The sequence below is a fragment of the Alternaria postmessia genome (assembly GCF_024291825.1).
Source record: "Alternaria postmessia strain BMP 2775 chromosome Unknown scaffold_55, whole genome shotgun sequence".
Lineage (NCBI taxonomy): Eukaryota > Fungi > Ascomycota > Dothideomycetes > Pleosporales > Pleosporaceae > Alternaria > Alternaria postmessia.
In genome coordinates, this window is record NW_026260128.1 from 157,323 (window position 1) to 173,937 (window position 16,615).

Here is a 16,615-nt window from a genome sequence, read left to right on the forward strand (position 1 = left end):
GATCCGAGCGATCCGCAGCTTGATGATTTTGTCGCTACGCTCTGCGGCAATCGTGTCCGTGAAATGTATCCGTCACACATCTATTGGCCAACTGTATCTCAATGCAAGAGATCGCTTGAGTCAGCAGGTGGAGGGGGACTTAGAAGGAGTGAGACTGGCTTTGATGCTTTCCAGAATAGTGTACAAGACTTCACCCATGGGCGGCGCTTCTTTCAGGGACAGGGTTTCGTGGGTTTCGGCGCCCAGTCGATAGCAGAAGGTATGGTCGGTCTGGTAGTAAGAACTCAAAGATCAAGCTGACAGATACAGGCGACGTTATTGCGGTGTTATTAGGTTTCGATGCGCCGGTGGTTCTTCGTCCCAAGGCAGGCGGTTACCATGTAGTGGTTGGAGAGGCTTATGTACATGGTCTGATGAGCGGAGAAGCGATTCTTGGACCACTCCCACCCGGCTGGCAGGCCCAAGCTGACCGTAGCCAACAGGGTATCATGTACCAAAAGTTCACAAAAGGCTCCGATGGCGCTGTTCTTGACGATCCACGTCTAGGGCCTCTATCAGCAGAATTCGGATGGCATGACCAGACCGCCCTTCCAGAACACGACCCGCGATTATTGCCGGAAGCTCTGAAGTATCGAGGTTTGAACATGCAGACCTTCCAGCTCTGTTGAACATTTTTCGCCCCTTCGCCGTAACGCTACAACACATACTCGATGTAGCTGGCAGAGTTGCTGCATATTATCCCAGGTCTAGCTGCAGAAAATGAGCCATTGGCATCGGAGAGAGATTGTACCATTTTCGCCGTCTTAGCGGCCTGTCAGTCTACAAGCAAACAATACATAGTGGATCGCGACCCGCAATCAACAACTTTGTTACCCATTGACCCGCTTACGAGCACGTTGGAGTTGTACTTGGCTTCACAGCAGCATTCGAAGGATTGGTTTGTCCACAGCCTGCTACCGCGCCACCAATTGTATCATCAACCGCAGCATTGTACGCAGCACCACAGTTTGGATCGCTGGACACCGTATCAGCAAGAGAACCCTTTCAATGCCACTTTCTCAAGGACAACTTACCTCGCACCACCACTAGCGTTGTTGAACCACGAACACACATCGTGCGAGAAGCAATCCTGTGTATACACATTGCCTAGTGCGGTTCCTGAGCAGCCTGCTCCGCAGCGGCCATTACAGCTGTACCTGTGGAGTATGTTAGGTATTGTATAGAAGAATAAGAGACGGTGAGCTGCGTACTCTCCACCATTCACGCTGTTCGCGCCAAAGTTGCTGCCTACAACGCCGGTCCAGCGACATGACTGGCCGGCTGCGTTGGTCCATGATGCTGTCGCTGTGGCGCCGACCTTGAGGCAGGATATTGCGCGTTTGTCCAGGGCAGGAGATGCAGAGACCCCAATCGTTAAGAGAGCAGTGAGACAGAGACTAAGGAGATACATGTTGGGTTATGGGTTTGTAAGTGGTGGATTATCAGCGTTGGTGATGACTGCACTGCTGATTGTATCTCAGGGATTGTCCAGGTGCTATGAACGGGAGTCAAATGGCGGGAACAAGATATCATATGGGCTACTTCAACGGCGATTCAACTCAGATCTACACTCATCTAATTGACCCTCACCGTAGAGCTGGCCATTACCTTATGTCAATGTCAAGACGTACGCTCTTGCCCTTTGGAGTGCAAGTGCTATACGCTACGCCGTCACAGCTTTCCTCTTCTCATCTTAGGCTCACCACAAAACACTTTCTAATTCGCCGAGAATTCGGCCCTGTTGATCTAGTATTCAAATTTACCCGGTGTTGTGTCTGACTAGAGATCTGTAGATCGGAGAATTAGCGGAAGCGTGCAGCCGTACCCCAACTAAACGGCTTTCATGCCGTTTCGAGGCTTCGAGATTTCTAGAAAGGAGATGGATTAGGGTATGACGAAATAGTTGGGGTCGCGACATGCAAGGGTGTGATGTTGCAATGATGGTGTTACCGAGGCTCACGGAAGCTCGTCCTAGAAATTCAGGTACAACCTACCGGACTTGGGTGGACGCAACAACCTTCTTCGGGCATGCGAGGCCTTGTGTGTTATGCAGTCATATCATACGGCATGGTAGGTAATCATGACCTGGGTATGGGAAGATTCAAGGTATCAAGGTCCAAAGATCTCGGCTACCTAGTTGGTGAGCTATATCCATGCGGCGCCGCCTATCTACGATGTTCAATATATCCATACAATTTGCCGTATATGGCACATACGACCATAGGACACTGAAAATTAGGCTTCCCGTCCGCTCAGCCATATACAAGCAGTGTACCGGCGGATTAGTAGTTAGGTGGGTGACCACTAGCGAATCCCCGCTGTTGCATGTTTTTGTCCTTTTTTTCTTTTGCCCCTTCTGTGACTATGCGCCTATGCCCAATTTTGAAAAGTTGATACCTCGTCCAGTGCGAGTGCATGTTGGAGGATCGGAAAAAGGCAACGACGAGGCAAACTGCTTGTTAGCCCCACGACCTAGACCGAAAACACCAAGCATGGCGTCCGCCCACCCAAAATCAGCGCGCGTGGACGCCAAATCGAGACATCATCAGCGAAATTCAAGTAAAACAAAAGACGCGCAAGGTTCTATATAGTGATACACCAAGAGATCTCGCGATGATAGCTTTTAGCTGTGAGCGTACAGCCTCATCTTTGTAATCGCAATTTTCATGGTTGGGTGGCTCATCCCGCGCACGGTCACTGTAGCGTGGAGTGTCATCACGCGCGCTGCGCAATCAGCCATGTGCGCCTTGTGCGTTCAGCCTTCTCGAAAGCGGTGGTTGATATTGTGGCTGGGTGCAGAGCTTAGACGCCATGCATGAGTTGTCAGGCTGTTATTGGGCGAGTCACTGGCACCCAAAGGGCTGAGCGCAGCAGCGATATTCTGTTGTCGCATGCTGCATTTGATGTTAAACTACACGTCGTACAGTCAGAAAGTCGCACCTCATCCCTGTTGCACGGAAAGCATGCCCAAGACTCCAGGGCTAAAAGCGTAGGACAATGAGGTAGTATCGTCTTTAACATTGCATTGCGATAGTGCTGATTGAAGGTCGCAGTGCCCCTGTGAATAAAGGACCCTTCGAGGAGGCTCTCGATCAGTTCCGTGCATCCCTAGCGCCGCAGGAACAGAGCATATTCACCCCATGCAGCTCTCCAGAGGAACTCATTCGACATGTCGAAAATCTTGATTCCATCAAAAAAATTCAAAAGCGCGGTGCCTTCATGCGACGTGTGAAGATATTCAGCGATAGCCTGCGTCATTACTTCGATGTGATTGGGATCCTTGTACAATCGCATCCCGAATATGCAGCTTTAGCATGGGGCGCCTTCCGGCTTGTTCTCCAGGTACGACGACTGATCTCTGGTACATATACTAACTCCGCTCACACTATTCAGCTTGCAAGCAATTTCGGAGAGTTTTTTGACAAGCTCACAAACACACTATTACGCCTTGCCGAGGTACTCCCTTGGTACGAGGAATTGGCCTCGAGCTTGATGGGTACTAGGAAAAATTTCTCGTGGCCGTATCAAGCCTCATCTCGGCTTGTCGCGTCGTTGACAAATATCTATGTTGACCTCTTCGTGTTCCTGCAAAGTGTTGTGCGGGTCTTTACCAAGAAAGACACGAGTATGTAGATTCAGTACACTTTTGTAATGCAACAACTAACCTTGTTTTCAGGTAACAGATCAAGTGTTGTCATATTCAGTAGTCTGTTCTGGAAGCCATATGATGCGCGATTCCAAGACGTACTAGATTCCATGAAACATCATCAAAAACTACTAACAACAGAGCTATCATTGTATGGACACCAAACCACGCATGTGAACCTGGCCAAAGAAACAGAAGACCTCAAGAAAGAGCTACAGGGAATTCGTGGAGTGTCAAAGAAACAGCAGGATCGATGCGAGGAAATACGGCGGCGCCTTGGAGATCTTGCCGCAATGATAGCGAATTCAACGAGAAACTCCCGCACTCTGGAGATTAGCCTGAGCAAGATCGGCAACAACATCGCAGCCCAGATAGAGAAATTCAAGAAGGAGATAGACTCGAAACTAAGAACGCAGATGAAAGGTGAATTCCTCTAGTCCAGAGCTACTCGGAGGGTGTTAATTATTGTAGCTTCGCTTGAGGACAGAATTCATAGGTGGCTTTCTGCTCCAGCATATGCCAATGATCTGGTTAAAGCCCGAAAAGAAAGAGAGAACGGAACTTCTGAATGGTTTTTCGATGAGCATCGCTTTCAGCAGTGGCTACGGGTGGGCACGGACGACTTGGATCGACTAGTCTCTAACCGTTTCGGGAACAATACACTTTGGGTCCAAGGTTGGCAATCTTATCTCATCAAACCATAGCCAGCTAACCTGCTTTAAGGTAACCCAGGCTTTGGAAAGACAATCATTGCTGGCGCAGTTATAGACGAGCTCGAATGGCGGGTGCCCACAGCTTCTCCAATCTTCTACTTCTTCTTTCGCCAGGAGCCTACACTCGACAACAGCACTGCTGCTTATCGCTCTCTGTTAAAACAGATTCTCAACAAATGCAAGCGCGATGAAATCTTTGACAAGTTCGCATTTGGCATAGGATACTCCCCATCAGGTCAACCCACTGGAACTCAGACCGAGCTTTTCGAGCTCACACAGTTGTGCGCAGAGCTCATAGGCCCCCATTACATTGTACTGGATGGAATCGATGAATGCTCTGACAAGAATGAGCTCATAGTCGATTTGACCAAATTGGGCCCCAACTCGAAATTAATCCTGTTCAGCCGGCCCAACGTCAGATTTCTGCGAGAGAAGACAACACAAGACCAGCAAATCGACATTGGAAGATCAAATACCGACGACATCCAAATGTTCTTGGAGCGGAGGCTCACAGAGCTTGCGCAGCGCGATATGCTCCTTGAGGGTGCGAACATACAGAAGTACACTCTCCACTTAACCGATGGTGCCGATGGAATGTTTCTATGGGCCAAGTTGATGACGGACTACCTCGAGTCGGATGCATGGAGTGACCAGGATCGCCACGACACCATTGTCGCCATTGCTATGCCCGAAAGACTTTCGGTGATGTACTTGCGCATCATCAAGCTCATTTGTCTAGGCCTGTCGCATGAGAAAAAGATGGCGAAGTGGATCATAATGTGGTTAACGTTTTCACTACGCCCTTTGACAGCGTCAGAGCTGGAAGAGTCAGTCAAGCTACTCAACGAGAACTCACAGGCGAAACCCGGCCGACGAGATTTCGCCAAGGCCGTGGTTATGATCTGCGCATGCCTGGTCGAGAAAGCTACGCTCTATGATGATTATGGCAAAGAACAGGTTTACTTCCGCTTCATTCACAGTACGGTCAAAGGATACTTCGTCAATCTCTTTACGGAGGCTGGAATTTCGGAATTACCAGGAGACATCAGAAGCGATGTTGCGTCGATTGCGACGTCTACTCCTCACATGGAGATCTGTCGAAGTTGCCTACAGTATATGCTTTTTCACATGCCGGCTCAATCCTTGGGCGAAGCTTTGAAAAATTCTGTGGAGTCACAGATTACGGTTGATGATCTTGAAATAGCCTTTCCTTTCAGTGGATATGTAACAGTACTGTGGACCAACCATCTCCGGCGGACGAAGGACGAATTGTTCGCTCGCAGCGGACCAGACTGTGTAAATTCGGACAGTACGAGAAATCTGTTTGACGTCTTGGCGCAATTTCTAGCCAAGAACCCCGTTGTGCGAGTCTGGATCGAAGTTACATACACTATGGGCCTGAACCACGACCGTAGTGTAGACGCATTGAGGGCTTGGAGCGACGATGTCAAGGCTAAAAGAGCCAAGTTTGGTGACTTCAACGCCAAAATTACATCCGTTCTCTCTACTGTAGATGCACTCATACATTACTTACCTGAGCTGGACAAATACTGGGGATCACCTTTGAAAGACTGCCCAGGGCGCATATGGGCATGGGATGAAGTTCATGCTTTCACACCAAGCCAGTTCTCCGATAAATCGTCAGCGACCGTGCATTCCTTGTTTGCTGGTGATCCTCAGCAAGCCGGAATCACACTGAGCAAACGATATCTCTGCAAAATTTCAGAATCGACACCCAAATTTGTCGGTACCTTATCCGTCTGGAGCTCACTGTAAGCTATGCTGGTGTTACATAGTAAGCATATGGCTAAACAGCGCAGAGCATTCGAGTCTTTGCATGATGGCAAGCCGCAATTCTCTCATTTCTTGAAAGACGAGAGCGTCACGGGATGGATGGCACGCTACGAGGTTTGGACAATTGATGGATCGCCGAAGAGACTCCTCATCAAAGACATCTTCTTGGAAGCCTCAGAGGTTCGTCTGCAATTGCTGCAATCCCTTCGCGTAGATACAGGAGTTTCAGTTCCGAGGTGGAAGGTTCAATTCCCAGTCACTGTGGGTTCAGATCTACAGCGGCTTACCATACTTCGGACAGTCTATTGGCTCGAGCCATTGAAGGGTAAGAGCGAAGGTCGGTTGCGATCAGCACTCCTTGATCTAAGTTTAGAGCCCTACTCGACGGCAAAATGGAATGAGCTTTGCTACGACAGAGACCAGGCTTCAAGACAAAACAGCATCGCGTTGTACACCTACTGGATTAGATTCAGCAAAGCGGGGGACTACATCTTCTTCATGGACCGAAATAATACCGCCGTCTTTTCATTGCGCCCGGACGAAAACAAAGGGCCAATGTTGACGGCGTTTGCTGGGGGCCAGAATTTCGGCGACAAAGATAATGAGCCTCTGCGGCAGCTTGATGTTCAGTTCCACCCTCAAAAGCCCCTGGTAGCTTATCGGACAGGACGCAAAGTCTTCCTTTGGGTCTTTAAGAACTGTAGGAAAGGCGCACAGATGACCTTGATTGCTGACTGACATTATCTTAGCTTATTCGCAACCCAAGCTCTGCTACGAAACCCCTTCTGGGCACCTGTCATTCCCAGAGCACATCACGTTCACGAGCAACAGCGAGCAGCTTGTCATCAAGGAGCATAATTGCGAGCTTCCAATCGTTATGTCTCTACCCATAGATATCCTGAACGCGCTTGAGAATGAGAATGTGGTTTACATGGAAGAAGACGAAGATGAAGAAAGACAGAGTGGAAGCGTGCTTGCTGAACGGCCTACTCTGGATCTTTGGAGTTTCAAATCCGCAAGTCTTGAATTGGTGTCAGGGGCATACGTGCAGACACAGTCGTCCGGTGAAAGTCTTGGCTTTACGCCATTTCACTCAAGAAACGATGCCGGTGTCACTTTGTGGCAGAATACCACAAACGGTTTCCAGCAACAAAGGTTCGAGATCGTGAAGTTTCCTGCTTGGGAGGGTATTTCGACCGTTTCGACCAGTGTGAAACTTCCAGAGCCAGGTCATAGCGATGTGACTCTCGTTTTGAACAAAGCTGTCCAATCTGATAATTTCTTTGGAGAAGCCCAGCCCGAGCATTTCCCCGCTTTAATTAGGCGCGAAGTGACCAGTCTACGACCGCTCTCAGCGGAGGGGACTGAGGCTAAGTCTCATGGAAAGAGGCTACAGAAAAGCGCCGAAGAACAACGGAAGAAGAGACCAAGGTTTGCCAGCATCGGCGGGTATCCTAGCACTGATGGATCCACCAGCGTTGAGGAGCTCAATCTCATGGATGGATCTGCCAACATCTAAGGGCTTGCTGGAGTTGACGAGTCTTAAGCCTTCCACAGTTACCTCTTTTTTGTTTGTTAGTCCTGATGTAGTTCTACAATATCAAGCTTCTTGAGCCATTGGTAGCAAGTTACCCCAATCAAAGGAGGTAGTCAAACGCTACCTGAGAGTGCCCCGTGCTTGTATAAGACGCGGTAATGGTGACTTCGATATTACTCGCATCGGCGGTCAAGAAAGGGTATCGATCAACGAATGACTCCTGGAAGTGTTTCAAAGTGTTAAAAACGAGATCTTATACTCTGCCTCACATAGGAGCCGGGGTAGTTCGGGGTATTGAAGGCGAGGGTGTGCTGCCTCACTTGACTTGGATGGGTTGAGGGCTCAAGTCTTCCCTCCAACCCGTTTGAAGTCATCCTCTCTCACCTTCCTCAGTCACATGTAGCAGCGCTTTGTTAGCGTGTAAATACTTGACCCACGTGGCTCAAGCGTTCACACAACTACCCAACTGAGTAACTACGCCCAGTCGCGACCTTCCAATTTCCACCCACGTCCACAAACACCTTAGCCAGACCATGGCCCAAAACCCACAGCGCCACGGAGCTCGTCCGCCGCCGACAAACCAAGGTCGCGCTTTTGTTCAGCATCCGCTGGAGGCGCCGAACCTTGAAATCGCCAGCCGAATTGGACTGCTTGACGACGCGAAGCCAGTCATGTTCCGCAAGGCCAGACAAGTGTTCTTTCGGGACCAAGCCTTCACCGACGGTAACATCCAAGAGCACATCCTACCCCAGCGTTCCGCGAACAGTTACCAGTTTCAGTTGGTCCGCCGACAAATGCAAGACCTCCAGAGGAGCCTCCAGGCCAAGATGTGGGCCTCTCCGGAGGTCATAGCCAGCGTATGACAATCACCGCTTACACCGTGTCCTTCTCTAATATATATACAGTACTTCTCCGTGGGCAACGATTACAATCATCATATCATGCTCAACGGAGCGCCGGAGGACCGTCCGTTCGCAGAACTCACTGCGGTAGAGCGAGGCCCTCATTTTGCGGCCGCGTTCAACGAAGCTTTGCTCGCAAAGATCACGGCCCCACTCCAACAGGCTGTCGACATCCGCAGGGTATTCGAACAGGACAACGGCGTCTGGTTCGATATCTATCAAGAACTCTACATCTCTGCAGCGGAGACAGCCTGGGCGACGGCAAAATGGGATATCTTGTACGAAGGTTACTACCCCCCGTTCAACAGGAGTCTCCTCTACGCAAACGTCCGTGATGGTATGCAGCGCTTCCAGGACCGACCCGTGCAGGGTACCATCCCGGTGCTTCAATCGGTGTTCGGTACCGTGGTAAACCGAGTTGCGCCGACGTTCAACCCTGCGATCGTGCGGCCGAGGAACGAAGCAGCTTGGAGGGCACCGTGGTAGGCTAGATTGACCAACATGGCTTCTTTGGTGTGGGCGATTTGTCGACGGCTGCAGCAGGAGAGCTGTATAATCTCTACCTCGTCATCACTAGATAGTAAAGACTCGATGCCGACCTCACCTCTGTGTTCCACCGCGACTTGTGATGACACGCGATATCAGACTCTAACAAGGCTCTACTTGCAAAGATCACTACTCTACTTTACCAAGCTTTTAATATCTGCCACGTGTTCCAACAAGACAAAGGACTATATAACAACTTTCTAGCGGATATAGCGTAGTGCGTTATCCACAAGTGTAGATTAAGATATCTGGCCAGGCTAAAATTCTTGTACAGCTCTAGCCATAGAGTTTTACCAGCTACAATATCTCTAGACAACGACATCAAAAAGGCTCACGATGCTCGCGCAGCTCGATGTGCGCTTTGCACCGTTTCGCTTCGGGTCACGACGACTTCTGACATTTCCGGAAGCTGTACACAACGCTATGACTTCTAACTGGAGGTCGTGATAAGCGGATGAAAGCGGCCAAAATCTTGTTGGATTCGGTTAGAAAGAGCATCTATTAACAAACGATTAATTGATGTGTTTCAAAGTATCACGAAGGAGATCTTGTACTCTGCTTGGTATAATGTTGTGTCCACAAGACACCAACAGGTATTCATTGGTGTAACAACCTCAGCTAGAGACCAGCCATCCTCCTGAAAGCTATATTGGATATAAGACGTCCTTCCATTTCCACGTCGCTGTCATGCATAGGAGCGCCAGACGACATTGCAAGTTCGGTCATGATCTTGCCCATAGGCTTTGTAGGCGTCATCCAACTCTTGGATACAGTATCGATAGCAGAAAACAATACGTTCTTGGTGTATGGTTGCTTGGGAATGAAACCATGGATTTCAGTATGTTCTCTCCAATCAACAGCTGCAGGACGTATATTGTAAGGTTTGAACTGAGGGCGCTCTTTGTGTAGTTGGAGCAGTGCTGATTCTATCTGCCCTTTTATACGTCCGAACAACGGAGTGAACATTCCTGGTGATTGAGTCGCGCCTTCGCCAGAGACGTACACAAAGGTGAAAGGTGAGTCTGGGTGCAAAGTTGAGAAGGCCTTGGCAGCCTCAAGTGTGTAATCATACGTTATCTCAATATATTTCCTGCACTTTACAATCAGCATGTCGAACACAGTAAGGCCACGGTGAGCGTCGAGTTACGACGCTCGTATCCCACTTACTCCTTGTCGACGTCATTCTGGCTCACACCGAGTGCCCATACACATCCTTTTGCGTCGCGCAACTCATCCAGCAGCGCTTCGCTGTAAACTCCAAAGTCGTTGTGTATGATCACTTTGGCTTTGTCGTGTCCTTCTGCCATCGCTACTGGACGTCGACTGAGTATAGAGATACGACTTATAGACTGTTGCGCAAGCATGTTGTCGAATACTGCGGCACCAACTAGGCCAGTAGCACCAGTAAGGATAAGATGCATTGTGGTATCTTTTGACTGGGGATAGATGCTCGGGACAAGGAATGAAGTAACTTCAAGGTGTGTGAATGTCAAAGGACGACCTAACAATATAAGGTGTTGGAAAGTATGCTCTATTCGAGAGACTTCGTGGATAAAAGCAAACGTCGTTGCAAAAAGTCCATGTTGTGTTCACTTTGATCTGGGCTGGGTTCGTCCGCAAACATTAGTCTCTCCCTGGAGCACTAGTCCGCTTCCAGCTAGCTTACCTAGGCAGACCGTGGTTCGTCCGCAGCAGAATACATCTTATCTCCGAGTGGAAAACCCAATCAAAAAGAAAATCGAGCAGAGCCTGCCTTGGCATCCACAATGTTAAGCTAACTAATTATCGGGATCTGTCCCGTAGCGCATGCCTAGGTATAGATCGAACACGGCTTCTGCGCATAAAACCGAGCTTGCCCAATTTGGCTAAGGCACTCCAATGTCCTCGCTGGAAGGATGCTAGAATTAACTGATCCAGACTCTCGCTCGAACTGTTCTCAGATCGACAAGGACATCATCACTTTCGTCCGTACACTAACTTTCTTCCTGCTATCAAGAATGATAGAATCTTGTTCACCTTGGATATAATATAGAAGTTGTGGAAGCTTTACGTACTCAACTGCCTTCCTTCTCATCACATCTTTCATCCTTACCAAGACAGCAAACCTACCTAAAACTCGATCCAAATGTCGACAATCAGTATTCCAAAGGGCTGTATCAAGCTCGCCGGGCTGCTCTTCAAGCCAGTCTCTATCTCCGGAAAAGCCCCGGGAGTTGTCGTCATCCACCCAGGTGGAGGCGTTAAAGAGCAAAGCGCCAGCATCTACGCCAAAAAGCTATCCGAACAGGGTTACATCGCGATTGCGTACGATGCAGCCCATCAGGGTGATTCGGAAGGCCTTCCCCGCTACCTTGAAGACCCTGCAGTGAGAACATCAGACGTGTCTGCTGTGGCGGACTATCTTGAACGACTGGGTGACGTGGATGCTAGTCGCCTCTTCGTAGTTGGCGTCTGCGCAGGTGGAGGATACGCGGTAGCTGCAGCGAAGGGTGACCACCGTTTCAAGGCTGTTGCCATCGTCAGTCCTGTTAACGGAGGCGATGGCGCCCGTCTTGGAATTGATGGGAAAGGAGACCCTGCACATGCAGCTGCAGCCCTCGATCAGATCGCGCTCGGGATCCAGTCCGAGGCTCAAACCAACGAAGCGATCACTATCCCCATTATCCCGCCCAAGGGCGACAACCCAGGTCGCGATATGCTGGATACACACGAGTACTATTTCACATCACGAGGACAACATCCCAACTCGCAGAACAAAATGGCTCTTCGTTCTGTCCCCTTAGTTATGGGCTGGGATGCATGGGGATTTGCAGATGTTCTCCTTACGCAACCTTTGCTGATTGTTGTTGGCGAGGGGTCGGCTAACAAGTGGCATGCTGACAGGCTCTTCGAACTTCTCAGCGGCAAGAACAAGGGCCTCAAGAGGGTAGTTCGGCTCAATGCCTACCATATCGACTTTTACGATAAGGAGGAGTACGTTAACCCAACTATTGAAGAGATTAACACTCTGTTTGAGAGTGTGTAGAATATCGTAGTGTTTCGAGTCCAGTCTATAGTTTGCTAGAATCCGCGTCGACTTCTAAACCGTAAAACCCGTTGAATTGGACAATCTCTGTCGTATTAACAGCTGCCTACCGTTGTCTTACCATACCTAACCTTGTTCTACCGGTCTGTCAGACATCTCGTCTTGAGCTTTACGAGTTCCGCGGGCATAGCCCTCTTATCTGCTGCTCCGAGTCCCGCATCTTCAATCTCTGCGTCCGTAACGGAGCGGCGGCGCAGCAAGAATACCCGGTATCGTCCGTACCAGTAGCAAACAGGCGACTGATTGCAGGTCACTAGTTCCGGGTTTGTGCATCGGCCTCTAATGCAAGTATTAGCAATCGGCTTATATGGCGGATACAAAACGGATGTATTCTTTCCCATTTCCCTCATGCGGTAATCCCCCGATCAGGCTTACAAACATGAGTGCAAGATGATTTCAAATGCGGACTTACTCTGCCGCTTCGTGCATCCAGAAATGTGTCCCATGCTCAAATTACATATCAAGAAATGTACTATATAAGTATACCCGACATCGATATCTCGTTTGCTGCTTAAACGAACAACGACATCCTTCTCTCATAAATAATTTCCTTCCGTCTTCGGAATGAGCACCGTTGAAAACATAGTACTCCTCGGCGTAAGTGTCTGTAGTTATAGGGCATTTGGCTAAATTTTGACTGACTTTTATCTCTAGAAGGGCTTACTTGGCTCTAATGTCCTCCCCGCCCTCGTTGATGCTGGCTTCAAAGTGACCATTCTTGGTAGATCAGAGAACAGCAAACATGGTCTTCCAGCCGGAGTCAAATTTGGAATTGTCGACTACAACTCCATCGACAGCCTCGAAGCTGCTTTGCGTGGCCAAGATGCAATAGTGTCAACCGTCGGTATGGAAGCTATCCCAGGTCAGAAGTTGATTATTGATGCTGCCATCAAGGCCGGCATCAAGCGCTTTATACCATCCGATTTCGGTGCTTTGACTACGGATCCAAATGCCAGCCACTTCCCACACCATCTCGGGATGATTGATATCCAGAAATACCTCCACGCCAAAGCCGACGCCGGCTTAATCGAATATACTATCCTTTCTATTGGAGCTTTCACCGAGTTCCTGGGGTCTGACCTCTTAATTGATTGGCAACACAAACGTGCAGAGATATGGGGCGGCGGCCGAGCTCTCGTCAGCACTACGAGCTTGGCTGCTACTGGCAAGGCTGTCGCTAGTGCTTTAAGAAATTTGAAGGCTACAAAGAACCGCAACATCTTCGTCCACGAGTACGCAGTGTCTCAGGAACAATACTTGGATATGGCCAGAAGGCACGTAAAGCCGGAGACCAAGTGGTCTGTTGTCAAGATAGAGGATGTAGAGACTGAGTTGGAGAGGAGGGCAGGTGTATTAAGGGAACAAGGTGATATGGTCAGCATCTTCTCTTTAATCAAAGGAACACTGCTAAGTGGGAGATACAACTCACACTATAAGCATACCGACAACTCACTCGTTGGGTTGCGAGAACTTAGCGAAGCTGAGTTTGAGGCGAAGGTAGCAGATCTGTGCAGCTAAATTTGTAAAGAACAACTGATCTTTACCTAGGTATATATGGATAGCTACGCAACCTAGCGGAAGCTATGTCGCTTTGTCTAAGACCCGCAACGTCCCCTACACCACCCTGTCAAGCCGCGCATACGGTCAACCGTCGATGCAGGTCAAGGCTAGGAGTTAGCAGTATCTTACTCCATCACGAGAGGATATCCTCGTTGCTTACGTGCTGCGCATGTCTGAAAACGACGTCCCCTTGCCGGTCTTGAGGCGAGGAGACGAAAGGAGAAACTGGAACAAGATGAACGATGGGGACATTATAAGGTCGATTCAAGCACAACCGGACACTTTCCGCAGTCTTACTAATCCCCTGTCTGCTCAAACTCTCAATATTTAAACGATGTACACCAGCTTCTATCACCGCAATGTCCGTAACTAACTCCGGACTCTATTCGGCCCGCACAGGATCTTGGAAGCGTGTTGGAGCTGTTGCATTGGTCGGTTAATCGTGCTCCGCGCATTCCTGAGTACGTACGCTGCGTTGCGTTGCTTAAGCAAGCATGATGTAATCCCTTTGATGATTCGACAATCAATACTATATCGAATGTGGGCGAAGTATATATCCACGTCTATCCTCAGAGTGTAGAGAGACACACTTGAACGCGTGAACTAAACATATCATAAACACACGCACTCAGACTCTCGCCAATAGCTATAATGTCTAGCTTCAAAAATGTTATGGTTATCGGGGTAAGTACTATTCCTTGCCAACAGCCCCGCAGTGATGTAGTGGTCGACCGCACTGATATGTATCTAGAAGGATATACTAATAATCATCCAGGGTGGCGGCAACTTAGGTCCGGCGATCTTGCATGCCTTGCTCCACCACTCCTATTTCAACACGACCGTTCTTTCACGTGAAGGCTCCTCATCCACCTTTCCGTTGGGCGTCAAAGTGCTGCGCGCAAATTACAACTCGATCGATAGTCTCAAAACCGCTTTGAGAGGCCAAGACGTCGTAGTATCTCTTGTTGCTGGGTCTGCTCTCGGTGATCAAAAGACACTTATCGACGCTGCTATTGCGGCTGGTGTCAAACGTTTCCTCCCCTCGGAATTCGGCTCGAACACCACTGATGCCCGCACACGAGCTATCGTGCCCATGTATGAATCCAAAGTCGAAACTGTCAATTACCTTAAGAGCAAAGAAAGCGAGATCAGCTGGACTAGTATCGTAACCGGCCCATTTTTCGACTGGGGGCTCAAAGTGGGGTTTTTGGGGTTCGATGCAGCGAACAAAGTCGCGACGCTGTACGAGAATGGCACAGCCAAGTTCTCGAGCACAAATCTGCAAACTATCGGTCTTGCCGTTGTCAAAGCACTCGAAAGTGCTGAAGCTACGGAGAATCAGTATGTGTTTGTATCAGGTTTCCAGACAAGCCAGAAACAGATCCTCGAAGTCGCGGAGAAGGTCACGGGAAGCAAGTGGACTGTGAGGAATGCTAGCGTCGATGACGCTATCAAGAAAGGCAACGAGAAGATTCTTCGAGGTGATTTCTCGGGCATCGAGGATCTGATCTTGGGTGCGAAGTTTGGGCCAAAGCAATTGGGCGACTTGAGCCTAGTGGGACTATGGAACGAAGAATTGAATCTAGTGGAAACAGATATTGAGACATCAGTAACTGCAGCGTTTGCAGGAAGACTAGTCTATGAAGTAACAATCAGCGATTAGAAACTAAAGGAAGTCTGCACAATACAAGAAAACAGATCTACACATAGAAGATGCTTGGAGTAGACTCTACCAAGACATCGCAGCAAACCACCATATCTGCCACGTTTTCCCATTATGTTCAAGCAAGATCGGCTTTGCCCGTATCCGTTTTGATGTCATCTTCGACTTAAGCCTGCTGTTGCTGCGATTCCTCTAGTTGCGCCAGTGCCTTCTTCTTCTGCTCCTCACTCATGGGTCGTGGCAGCAAACTGGCGTCAGGGTGCCACAGCTCCTCCTCTGTCGCATTGGATCCATCAACATCCTCGAGCTCTGGTGTGAGCGCGCGATACTCCGGTGGAACGCGGTCCAAGAAGGCTTTGACCAGCCGTGGGCTCAAACCTACTGCGTCAAGAACCGCACGATCAGCCGAAAGAGTTCGTAAGACACCGTCTTTTCCAAGCGATATAATGCTTAGGGGATCTTTGTTGAACTTTGCAAGGATTGCGGTCACCTCTTGCTGATCAGGATGATTGCGATCGTAGGTATGCGGTGGGTTTGAAGGCGCCTCCGATGAAGTTGGCTCTGATGAAGTGTTTTCGGTCATCGCTTGATTGTTCCTGAGTATTCGATATGGTCTGGAACGTGGGTGAACAAATATTCATCGCTCAGCGTCAAAGCTAAGTTGTGGGTAAGCGTGCTAAAACCGGTTTTTGGTCATATGCACACCTGATACATCATATGCGCTACCCGTGACTACCCTCCGATGCTGACAACCGGCAGTTCAACCAACGATCCTTCCTGGCTTGTCACGTCTTGGCTTGCATACCTCGGCCCGGACCGAACGACAACCATTTTTAGAGCTTAGTTCTTCTCATCAAGACGGCGAGTCTCTTCAAGGGCTTTGACGATAGTGACGCAGAAGTATCGAATTGTTCGCCATCCACTGGTCAAAACAGTAGCATCGTGTAAAGCAGATGAATGGAAGCATTGCGATTCGAAGTACACTGTTACACGGGGTTAGGCTATACTCCTCTAGGCTCGGTCCGTGCTAAGGCGAGGTAGACTAAAGCGGTAGTCCGTGAGGTAATGTACGGAATGATCAGGTGGAAAAGAGTTATCGTTGTAACCAAAGGATAAACAATACCAATTCT

The 16,615-nt window shown here is 49.2% G+C and overlaps 7 protein-coding genes across 7 annotated transcripts; 4 read left to right on the forward strand and 3 right to left on the reverse strand.

Moving 5' to 3' along the window:
- Positions 1-885: 885 nt before the first annotated feature.
- Positions 886-1,450, reverse strand: J4E82_007759 (uncharacterized protein; the record flags this gene model as incomplete). The annotated part of the gene is made up of 3 exons (XM_051734001.1): positions 886-1,015; positions 1,074-1,196; positions 1,251-1,450. The coding sequence occupies 3 exons, from the start codon at positions 1,448-1,450 to the stop codon at positions 886-888; spliced, it is 453 nt and encodes a 150-aa protein (XP_051586290.1).
- A 2,528-nt stretch (positions 1,451-3,978) lies between these two features.
- On the forward strand, positions 3,979-7,711 carry J4E82_007760 (uncharacterized protein; the record flags this gene model as incomplete). Its single annotated transcript, XM_051734002.1, has 4 exons — positions 3,979-4,108; positions 4,418-6,170; positions 6,219-6,892; positions 6,942-7,711. 4 exons carry the CDS (start codon positions 3,979-3,981, stop codon positions 7,709-7,711), a joined length of 3,327 nt encoding a protein of 1,108 aa, XP_051586291.1.
- Positions 7,712-8,262: 551 nt separating this feature from the next.
- Positions 8,263-9,117, forward strand: J4E82_007761 (uncharacterized protein; the record flags this gene model as incomplete). Its single annotated transcript, XM_051734003.1, has 2 exons — positions 8,263-8,586; positions 8,635-9,117. The coding sequence occupies 2 exons, from the start codon at positions 8,263-8,265 to the stop codon at positions 9,115-9,117; spliced, it is 807 nt and encodes a 268-aa protein (XP_051586292.1).
- Positions 9,118-9,795: 678 nt separating this feature from the next.
- On the reverse strand, positions 9,796-10,598 carry J4E82_007762 (uncharacterized protein; the record flags this gene model as incomplete). The annotated part of the gene is made up of 2 exons (XM_051734004.1): positions 9,796-10,267; positions 10,345-10,598. 2 exons carry the CDS (start codon positions 10,596-10,598, stop codon positions 9,796-9,798), a joined length of 726 nt encoding a protein of 241 aa, XP_051586293.1.
- A 704-nt stretch (positions 10,599-11,302) lies between these two features.
- Positions 11,303-12,202, forward strand: J4E82_007763 (uncharacterized protein; the record flags this gene model as incomplete). Its single annotated transcript, XM_051734005.1, has 1 exon — positions 11,303-12,202. The coding sequence occupies one exon, from the start codon at positions 11,303-11,305 to the stop codon at positions 12,200-12,202; it is 900 nt and encodes a 299-aa protein (XP_051586294.1).
- A 624-nt stretch (positions 12,203-12,826) lies between these two features.
- On the forward strand, positions 12,827-15,485 carry J4E82_007764 (uncharacterized protein; the record flags this gene model as incomplete). The annotated part of the gene is made up of 3 exons (XM_051734006.1): positions 12,827-12,859; positions 12,917-13,759; positions 14,598-15,485. 3 exons carry the CDS (start codon positions 12,827-12,829, stop codon positions 15,483-15,485), a joined length of 1,764 nt encoding a protein of 587 aa, XP_051586295.1.
- Positions 15,486-15,651: 166 nt separating this feature from the next.
- On the reverse strand, positions 15,652-16,068 carry J4E82_007765 (uncharacterized protein; the record flags this gene model as incomplete). The annotated part of the gene is made up of 1 exon (XM_051734007.1): positions 15,652-16,068. One exon carries the CDS (start codon positions 16,066-16,068, stop codon positions 15,652-15,654), a length of 417 nt encoding a protein of 138 aa, XP_051586296.1.
- Between the last annotated feature and the right edge of the window lie 547 nt (positions 16,069-16,615).